The sequence below is a fragment of the Malaclemys terrapin genome, chromosome 5, assembly GCF_027887155.1.
Source record: "Malaclemys terrapin pileata isolate rMalTer1 chromosome 5, rMalTer1.hap1, whole genome shotgun sequence".
NCBI classification, from domain to species: domain Eukaryota; kingdom Metazoa; phylum Chordata; order Testudines; family Emydidae; genus Malaclemys; species Malaclemys terrapin.
Genome location: NC_071509.1, coordinates 144069813 through 144079709, shown reverse-complemented (window position 1 = coordinate 144079709; position 9897 = coordinate 144069813). Strand labels below are relative to the sequence as shown.

Genomic DNA, 9897 nt, shown 5'->3' with positions numbered 1-9897 from the left:
GCTCTGGTCATTACAGCCCCGGGCCAAGTTCTCCGCGGCGCCAACCCCCTCAGACTTTCGCTTCCCCTTCGCCCCCGGCTGCCCGGCCGGGTTCTGCCCAGCGACCGGTGATGAAGGCGTGTCTGTGCGTCGCTATTGGTGGGATGTTCCCCTCTCAGCCAATCGCTGCAGCGCAGACGCTCCCACGGTGAGTAGCGGGGACTCGGGAGCTAGCAGCGCAGCGAAGTTCCCGGGGCCGGGCCGGGCTGTGAGCGGCCGAGAGCGGGTCCATGGGCCGAGTCCTGCTGCGCTGAGGGGGCGGCGATGGCCCTGGCGCTGCGCCTGCTGCTGCTGGGGGCTGTAGCCCTGCAGGGGGGCCACTCCCGTGAGTATCGGGGACGCGGGCAGCCGGGCCGGGGCGGTGCAGGGCCGCCCAGAGGATTCAGGGGGCCCCCGCCGCCGAATTGCCGCCGAAGACCCGGAGCGCAAGAAGCTCCGGGGTCCCGGGCACTCGGTGTGAAGTGCCCTGCTCCAGGGGCCCTGAAAAACTCTCCTGGGGCCCCCTGCGGGGCCTGGGGCAAATTGCCCCACTTCCCCCCCCCCCCCGGGCGGCCCTGGGGAGAGGGGAGCTGGGTGTCAGGAAGCAGCCTGGCCGGGGGGTGTGGGGAGGTGGTAGCTGGGTGTCGGGGGGTGGCCAGGCTAGTGGGGTTCAGGGAGGGGTGAACTGGGTGTCGAGGGGGCTAGTTCTGGGCTCTGTGGTCAGAGGTGTTGGGATAACCACCCTGCGCTCCCCCCCAGCACTGAGCGGTCACTGACATCGAACAGTGACGTTGTTATAGTGATTGGGGGGGTCCAGGCCCCCTTGTGCCAGGTGCTGCCAGGGGCGCTGCTGGGACAATGTGTGTAGTGGGGTGTGTGTGCTGAGAGCCACTGACCCGAACTGTAATCCCTTCATCTAATGCCAACCACTCCCAGCCAGAGGGTTTGGCACCGTTGGGGCCAGCACCTATGGGTGCTGCACACGCTGATAAGCCTGTCACAGTCCGTTGAGGTGCTCAGGTTGTGGGGAAATCCCTGGTTCCCGTTTAGAGTGACTAGATGTCCTGAGTTTATAGGGATAGTCCTGATATTTGGGTTTTTTTCTTATATAGGCTCCTATTACCCCCCACCCCTGTCCCGATTTTTCACACTTGCTATCTGGTCACCCTATTTCAAGCGCTGCCCAGGCTGTTTCATTACCAGCGTCTCAGGGCAGTGCCGGGCTTTCAGACAGGATTCCTGTTTTGCTGATGGTTAGTGAGAGGGAGTAAATCACCCTCCCAGATAGACCAGGGTTAAATGAAGGGAAAAGACTTCTTGGAACATTCTGACCTTTAATGGCTCCCAGAAAGTTCTTCACGCTGGGTTTAACCTCAGTGCCTGGAACTCCTGAGTGTGGCTTGTACTTGGCTACATACAGCTAGGCTCTGTCAGCACCAGTCCAGTGACCCCATGGTCAGTGCTGGGACATGTCTGTAATCAGGGCCGCCGAGAGCAGGTTCGGGCCCCGGTGAAAAAAAATTTTTCGGGCCCCCCAGCAAGGGCGGACCAGCTAGACAGGGCCGACGAGAGGGGGGGTAAGCCGGGCCCCCTTCTGGTCCCCGGTAATTTGTACCGGCTTCCCCCCCTCTCGTCGGTCCTGTCTGTAATGGAGGCAAGTCTAATTAGAGGTGTCAGCTTAGGGAGGGGATGTGTCCGGTCTCTGACTGTGCATCCAGGGCAAGGGGAGAGGTTAGAGCCCAAGGATCTTTGCATTAATCAGGTCTCAGTTTGGGTGAAGCTCCCGTTGCAGAGCACAGAACAGCTGCTGTGTTTGTGCTGTTGGGATCTCCTGTGACTGCCGGATAAAGAGCTTCAGGTGCCAGTAAGGTGGCGAGGGGCAGGCACAGGCACATCCTGCTTTTCCTAGCATGGACTTGAATCTTCCATGGCCCCAATCTTGGCCCAGAGTTTGCCGTGTGGCAGCAGCTCAGACCCCGGGGAGCTCAGCAGCCCTTATCCAGCTGCGTGAAGCTGTGGGTTGGCCTTGGGGGTTTGTTTGAAGTGGTCTCAGGCACATTGTTGCCCTCGTGTCACCTAAGTAGCAGGCTTGGTCTGACATAAACAGGGTTAGGCCCAGTGCAGCCTGGCCCTGCGGGGTTGAGTCGGGCCAGGAACGAAAGCAGGAAAGTGAGGGGGTGTATGTGCCGGGTTATCCCTGCAGCAACGAGACAGGAGGCCCTCATCTCGGGTTCACTCCCAGTCCCGGTGTAACTCCAGTGGTGCAGAGCTTTGGCCTGGGACCTACAGGAGTGTGTGTGCGTGGGCAGAGAAGGATGTTGATGATGATCAGAGAAGGTCTGGGCCAAGCTCACATTCTCACTGTCTGGTTTGGCTTTTTTAATGCGTTACATCCAGCACCAGTTCCCATTGGTGCCTGGCTGGGCCTTTGTTGAAAGAAAAATCCTCTGTGCTCATTAAATTAAAGGTGACCTGACAAGGGGGAAATAGGGTGTCCATTTCTGTTGCTTCCTAAGGGATAGCAAAGACCGGAAAGGGTTTTTTCCCTTCCTTGTTTTATTTTGTCTCGTTTGCCTGTTTTGCTGGAGGTCTCCTTGGAGTACCGGAGACTTGCAGTGGGAATTCTCAGTCCTCAAATGAAGGGCCACGGGATATTGAGTCTTTACCAAGGACAGCTTTTTTTCTTCTGCTCAACAGGTGCTTGGTTTAAATAGGGCTTTGCTACACACATTTTTGCTCCGGTTTAATTAAACTGGTTTAGTTAAATGAGTGCAAACCCCTTTGTGAACCCTTTTATTTCGGCATAACTGTGGCCTTTTTTCAGTTTAGGTTAAACTGATTTCCCAGCAACTTAACCTGAACTGAAAAAAGCTTCTCTTACATCGGAATATGAGTATCCACGTGGGGCTTTGTACAGTTTAAATGAATCACTTATGTTTAGTTATACTGGTGCAACTCTCCATGACAAGGCCTAACCGACTTAAGGTAAACAGAAAAAAGCCATTCTTAAACTGGAAAACGAGTGTCCACAGAGCCTCTTGCACTGGTTTAACTAAACCAGTTTAACTCACACCTTAATTTAAACTGGTGTGAATTTGTGTGTAGAGAAGGCCAAGGTAACAATGAGGTTTAAACAGGTGGAATAAACTTTTGAGGGCTGGTCTACATGCAGTGTTTGTACCACATTTACACAATTTGAAACCATCATAGCTAAGGGCTTGTCTACATTGGCAATTCACAGCGCAGTAACTTGCTGGCTCAGGGGTATGAAAAATCACTCCCCTGAGCGCAGCAAGCTTCAGCGCTGTAAAGCGCTAGCGTAGACAGGCTCCCAGCCCTCGGAGCTATTCCCCTTGTCGACCTGGTTTACCAGGAGAGCTCTCTCCCCAGTGCTCGCCGGTGACCACGCTGTCAGGTCAAAGCACTGCCGTGGGAGCGCTCCTATGGCAGCACTTTGAACTGTCTAGTGTAGACTTAGCCTAAGTGGTGATTTAGGCTATGTCTACACTGCTCATCTGACAGCTGTAAGGCACTCAGCATAGCCCCTCTTTGTCGGCAGGAGAGAACTCTCCCGCTGACAAAATAAAACCACCCCCAACAAGGGGTGATAGTTGTGTCGACTAAGCGCTGTCCACACTAGCACTTTTCATTGGTAGCACTTTTGTTGGTCGGGGTGTTTTTTTCACACCCCTGTTTTACCAACTAAAGTGCAGTGCAGACATAGCCTTAGTGTGGACACAGTTATACTCAAGGCTTAAATTGCCATTGAGTATTTCCTGGAGATCCCCGTGGTTCACCCCTCTGTCCCCCCCATTCAACAGCATCAGGCTGGAGTCGAGGTCTGAAAATATTTACCTGTGCTCCGCTTTGGACAGCTCCGACTGAATTTAAGCCCTGGTTACACTGGTACAGATTGTTCCCCTACATTTACAGTAATAAGCTATACTGGTGTAAAGCATGGCTGTACCGATAGAACTGCACTTGCACTAGGAGGTGTATTTAACTATTCTGGTAAAAAGAAACAAACAAGAAAACGTAAATAGTTAAAAGCAGAACAAAAACTGGGTAGAGGTGGCATCAGCATAGGGTTTCCAACCTTCTAGGATTGTCCTGGAGTTTCCAGGAATTAAAGATTAATCTTTAATTAAAGATTATGTCATGTGATGAAACATCCACGAATATGTCCAACCAAAATTGCAATTACAGTGAGTGTAATTGGTTCAGAGCAGGGACTGTCACTTGCTCTGTCTTTACAACACCCAGTACAATGGAGCCCCAGCATGATTAAAGCTAGAATGTGCTACCACAACATGAAATAATAATTCCTTCCCCTCTCGTTTTCTCGGGTTACACGTCCACCCCTCAAGTTCTCCAACTGTCCATAGAGTCTTTCACGAAAAACAGGGCCAACAGGACGGGGATTTCTAGTGGGAAGAGCAAGCCAATTTAAAAAGTAAAGCTCCCTGCCCTGCTGTCATCATCATCATTATTATTGTTTTGTGGCAGCACCAGGCGCCTCAGTCATGGTCTTGGACCCTCCTGTGCCAGGTGCTGTACAGATACAAAACAAAATATGGTCCCATCTGAGTATAAGACAGGAAACAACAGATGGATATAGACAGATGGGGGATCATAAGTAGACAGCACTGGCCAGCGTGACAGGCTGCAGTCTCAGAGCACCAAAGGCTTAATGGTTATCTAAGTTTTTAGGCACCCTGGCAAAGGAGGGCATTGAGGAGGGTTTTGGAGGATGAGGTAGTTTCGCAGACATTTACCAGGAGCTCCTCCCAGGCATGAGGGGCAGCATGGGACAAAAAGGGGTCTTTTGAATATGTAAAAAGTGGGTGATGGAGGCTGGAATCGTGTGCAGATCAGAGGTGGGAGTCAACATTTTGGTAGCAAATGAGAGATGACAGGTCAGGTGGGGTTAGGCTGTGAAGGGCCTCACAGCTGAAATCAGGCATTTTATATTTGATGCCATGGAGGAGGAGGAGCCAATGGAGGGAGGCAAAGAGAGAGGTGGCACGGTCCGATCAACGGGATAGGAAATGATCTTTTCAGCATCTTCTGAATGGATCTAAGTGGGATGAGCCTGCATTTGTCAAGGCCAGAGAAAAGAATGTTGCAGTAATCGAGACACGAGATGCTGAGAGCCTGGAGCAGAGTTTTGCTGTGGGGCTGGACAGAAAAGGCCACATCTTAGAGAGGTTCTGCAGAAAGAGTCAGCAAGATTTAGACATAACCTGGATGTGAGGACCTAGAGAGAGGTCCGAGTCAAAGATGACGTCCAGGTTATGGACCTGAGTGACAGGATGGTGGCATTATCCACAGTGACTGACAAAGGAGGTAGTAGGGAAGTCTTGGGGGGAAGATTGGGAACTCTGTTTTAACCACATCGAGCTTGAGCTGATGACGAGACAGCCACAAGGAGCCATCAGAGAGACAGGCCAAGATAGTAGTTTGGGCAGAAAGAGACAAGTCTGGAGTGGATAGGTAGATCTGTGAGTCATCAGCACAGAGATGGTAGTTGAATTTGTGTTTGTAGATGACTTTGCCCAGAGATAAGGTGTAGATGGAGAAGACTAAGGCTATGTTTTTTTTTCCACAGAGGTCGTGGAAATCACGGAATCTGTGACTTCCAGCAAACTCCATGACTTCAGCCCGTGGCGGCCGGAAGCTGTGGGGTCCCCCTGCCACCTGTAGGAGCCAGGAGCGGCGGGGGAGGCTTCGTGGGCTGTGGGGGAAGCAACCACTCCCAGTTGCCGTGGGCGGCAGGGGGACCCGGAGCTCTGAGTGGCCCGCAGTTGCCTAGCCCCTGCAGGCGGTGTGTGGGTCACGCAGCTGAGCTCCCCATTTTGCCTTGGATATTTTTAGTAAAAGTCATGGATAGGTCACGGGCTTCTGTGAGCTTTTCTTTGTTGCCTATGACCTGTCCAGGACTTCTACTAAAAATATCCATGACAAAATCATAGTCGTCTTCATGACTGGTATGGAGAAAGTGAATACCGAAGTGTTATTTATCCCTTCACGTAACACAAGAACTAGGGGTCACCCAAGGAAATTAATAGGCAGCAGGTCTAAAACAAACAAAAGGAAGTATTTCTTCACACAACGCACAGTCAGCCTGTGAAACTCCTTGCCAGAAGATGTTGTGAAGGTCAAGACTATAACATGATTCAAAAAAGAACTAGCTAAATTCATGTAGGATAGGTCCATCAGTGGCTATTAGCCATAATGGGCAGGGATGGTGTCCCTAGCCTCTGTTTGCCAGAAGCTGGGAATGGGCAACAGGGGGTGGATCTCTTGATGATTACCTGTTCTGTTCATTCCCTCTGGGGCACCTGGCATTGGCCACTGTCGGAAGACAGGATACTGGGCTAGATGGACCTTTGGTCTGACCCTCCCTGGCAGGGTCTTGTTGGGTCTGACTCCCCCATCGCCCCCCCCCCCCTTTCAGGCTTGCACTCCAGGCGCGTATTGGACACGGTGGTGTCGGAGCCCAGCCCGGGGCTACCCTGGTACAGCCGTGTTGTGTATGTGGACGATCAGGTCATCTACGTCTACACCAGTGGGATGCAGAAGGCGGAGCCTCGCACAGTGTGGATGGCGCAGAACGAGGGTCCAGAGTTCTGGGACGAGAGGACCTGGTGGGCACAGCGCCATCAGAAATGGTTCAAAGCGAGTTTGAAGACCCTGGGTCAGCTCTACAACCAGAGCGAGGGTGAGTGAAGGACCCGACCCAGCCTAGGGATGTAGAGACATGGGGGGGGGACATGTGGTTGATGAAAACAAGGTGAAGGGACACAGGGATGCATGTTGGGGATTGGGGGAGGGGACAGCCCTCAGGCATTTTGTCGCTGGAGTCAGTGTGAATCTGGGGGACAAAGGGCCATGGGAAGGGGCTGCAGGATGGAGGGTCCATGCGAAAAATTTTTTTGACACCTTCCAAAGTGGGACTCTCATACTGTCCCCTCCCCAAACACCCCAGATTTCTGCTACCAATCCCACTTGCAGCTGCCTCTGCTGCCCTTTGGGGGACCCCCTGCCGCTCATGTTGCCGCTCGTGTGGTTATTTCCCAAGCATAGTGGCAGAGGTGCGAAAGCCAGAAGTTACTATCAGACCTGGCTAGTCTGACTGCCTGGTCACTGAGGCCGGAGGATCGCACCCAGTGATTCCTGCATGGAGGGGTTTGTTCCTCCCAGCTACGACAGTGATGCTAGAGCTAGAACAGGGCTCTGAGACGTCTTGTCTCAATTCCCAGACACCGAGTGATGGGGGAATCCCAATATCGACAGCCCCAAATGTTCAGACACAAGTCAGGCCCCAAAAATCCCGAGTTTGCCTTAAATATCATGAGTATTTTGGGAATAATATTGGAGCTTATTTTTATTTGCCCTCTGGTTTGAGCCTTTAGGGGACAAATTTCTGGGGTTTTCCCTGCTCCTAGAAGGGCTAGAAGTTACTGCTGTAAGAAAAGAGAGCTGAGACTCTCCTCTAATCCCATAAATTCAGGAACTGGGGATTTAATAAAACCACCCCCCCAAAAAAAATTAGAACTGGAAGGAACCCTGAAAAGTCATTGAGTCTTCATTAGCAGGACCAAGTACTGATTTTGCCCCCGATCCCTAAGTGGCCCCCTCAAGGATTGAACTCACAACCCTGGGTTTAGCAGGCTAATGCACAAACCACTGAGCTCCCCCTCCCAGTATCATCATGAGACGCACAGTAAAGTCACAAAAGTGGGCAGTGCTGCATTCACGCCAGCCCTGGGGAGAAGCTGCTCATCAGTGAGCCTCCTTCATTGTTTGTTTTGTTTTATTTCCAGAGTGAGTTTATCTAAGGTCAGACTCCTCTTTGCTTTGCAGAGTGAGGGTCTGACATCGACTTGGGCTGGAGAGTTAGAGAATCAGCCCCTGCAACGTGCAGAGACTTCCTTACTTCTGGCAGCACAAACCCCAGCACGTGTCCCCTGGTTGGAGCCCCTGGGGTCAGGCAGGTTCCCCTGCACACTATCGATAGATGTGTAAAGAGCTGTTCTTACTGCTCGGTCCCCAGTGTGTGGGGCTGTAGCCACCTGGCTAGGCCCCCGATTGGGCTGTCTCACTTGGCTCGGTGATGATCCATAAGCGTTCAGTGCCTGGCACTGCTGAACTGTCCCTGGCAGGTGAGGGTCTCTCTGATGTAATTGCTCTGCCCTTCCTGATAGGGGACTGGCGAGTGAAAATCCCTGATTCCCCTGTGTTAGTGGTACTGGCCTGTCACATTGGTCCTCACCCAGGAGTGTCCCCAGCCCCTTGTTCTAACACCCCCCCCCCCCCCTCCTGCCCTTATCCCTCCTGTCTCCCAGCACTGGGACAGCAGCAATGAGAACTAATTCCTGCCCTGAACACCTGGGTTCCTGGTGGCCCTGCCCCAGGACTAAGCGACAGGGCAGAGGGTTGCCAAGTGTCTGCCCCCTAGCTCACCCCCTCTGTAGCTAGTTTAACCCTCTCCTGACTAGTCTCACCCATTGGTCCCCTGTTGCTGAGCCTGTCCAGCCTGACCTGCTCACACGGACACCGGCCTCCCCAGTGCTGAGTGAGGGGCTCTGCTCGCCTGCCCCTAAGCCTGCGCTGGGGAGCTGCTGTTCTGTCCCCGCTGCCCCCTCCTGCTTCCTCCCCCCATTTGCCCCCTCCTTGCAGTCCTGGGGCTGCCAGCTTGCCAGAGACTGTCCTGAGTCTTGCACCTTGGCCACCAACAGTGTTCCCGTCTCTAGCTGCGTCTGCCCCCAACATGGGGGAATTCAGGGTCTTGTCCCTCTGAGATGACATCCGTGCCCCCACCCTGCTCATCCCTGTGGAGTGCAGAACGGAGGAGAAGAGGGGTGGGTGGGGAGGCCTGTCCCACCCCACTCCTCTCGGGTGCCTGGCTTGGGTTCTGGGTTCTGTGACCAGCCGCCCCACACCTCTCAAGAATCTCAGTGGTTCTCTCGTTACACCGTCCCTTTTCCACGCAGTTATCTCACTTTTTGACTTTAGTTGATTGGTATAAATAGTTAGTTGGACTCTCGTAGCAGAGTTTCTTCTGCTCCTGCAACTGAGCATGACTTGGTCTCTGGGCTTCAAACCCGGTGTCTCCTGCGGCAAGCCAATGCCTTTGAGCGACCTGCACTCTAGCTGTCTAAAGTGCTTGGGAGAGACTCCTATTGCGGTTCGCTGTCAGCTCTGCCACCATGCAGATGTAATGGCCTTTTCGGAACCCCTGGGGTTTTCCTCCAGTGCCTGTACCCCCGTCTAGGTGCTCCTACTCAGTGGTGTCTGAGAGAAGGATTCCTCTGTCATGCCAAACAGCAGCTGATCCCGACTACGATATTGAGCCAGGTACAGACTCTCAGAACTTGGAGCGACAGGATCCGGTTGGTGCAGAAGGAGAGGAGAAAGGTCCCATGCTGGTGCAGACTGCCTCCTCCACCCCAGAAGAGGCAGGGGTGGGTGTTTCACCTCCCCAGGACACTTCAAGGCTCACCAGGAGTTATGGAAGAAGGTGGCCTTGGACTTAGGGCTGGAAGTGGAGGTAGTTAAAAAGTCTTCCAACAGCCTGGTCAACATCTGGACTGCAGTGACCTTGTCGAAGGTAGCTCTGCCTCTCAATGAGGCCATCATAGGTCCAGTTAAAACCTGTGGCAGACCCCTTCCTCACTGCCTCCCACATCAAGGAAGGCAGATAGGAAGTACTATGTCTCCACCAAAGGGTAGGAGTACATATGTTCCCAACCCTCTCCTGGATCCTTGGTGGCCTCGGCAGCCAATGAGAGGGAAAGGCCAGGGTTGTAAGGAGCAACCCCCAAGTCAAAAGAATCAAAAAAGCAAGACCATTTTGGTAGGAAAATGTATTTTACC

The 9897-nt window shown here is 53.0% G+C and overlaps 1 protein-coding gene across 2 annotated transcripts in view; it reads left to right on the top strand.

Moving 5' to 3' along the window:
• The first annotated feature begins 201 nt into the window (after positions 1-201).
• Positions 202-9897, top strand: part of LOC128837712 (class I histocompatibility antigen, F10 alpha chain-like) — a 33419-nt gene continuing 23723 nt past the window's right edge. The window contains exons 1-2 of one of the 2 annotated variants that reach the window (XM_054029093.1): positions 202-364; positions 6476-6739. In XM_054029093.1, coding sequence (XP_053885068.1) covers positions 304-364; positions 6476-6739 — 325 coding nt within the window. In that variant the 5' untranslated portion in view covers positions 202-303. Of the gene's footprint in view, positions 365-6399; positions 6740-9897 lie in introns of those variants that run through there. The other variant, XM_054029092.1, reaches the window with a different exon arrangement.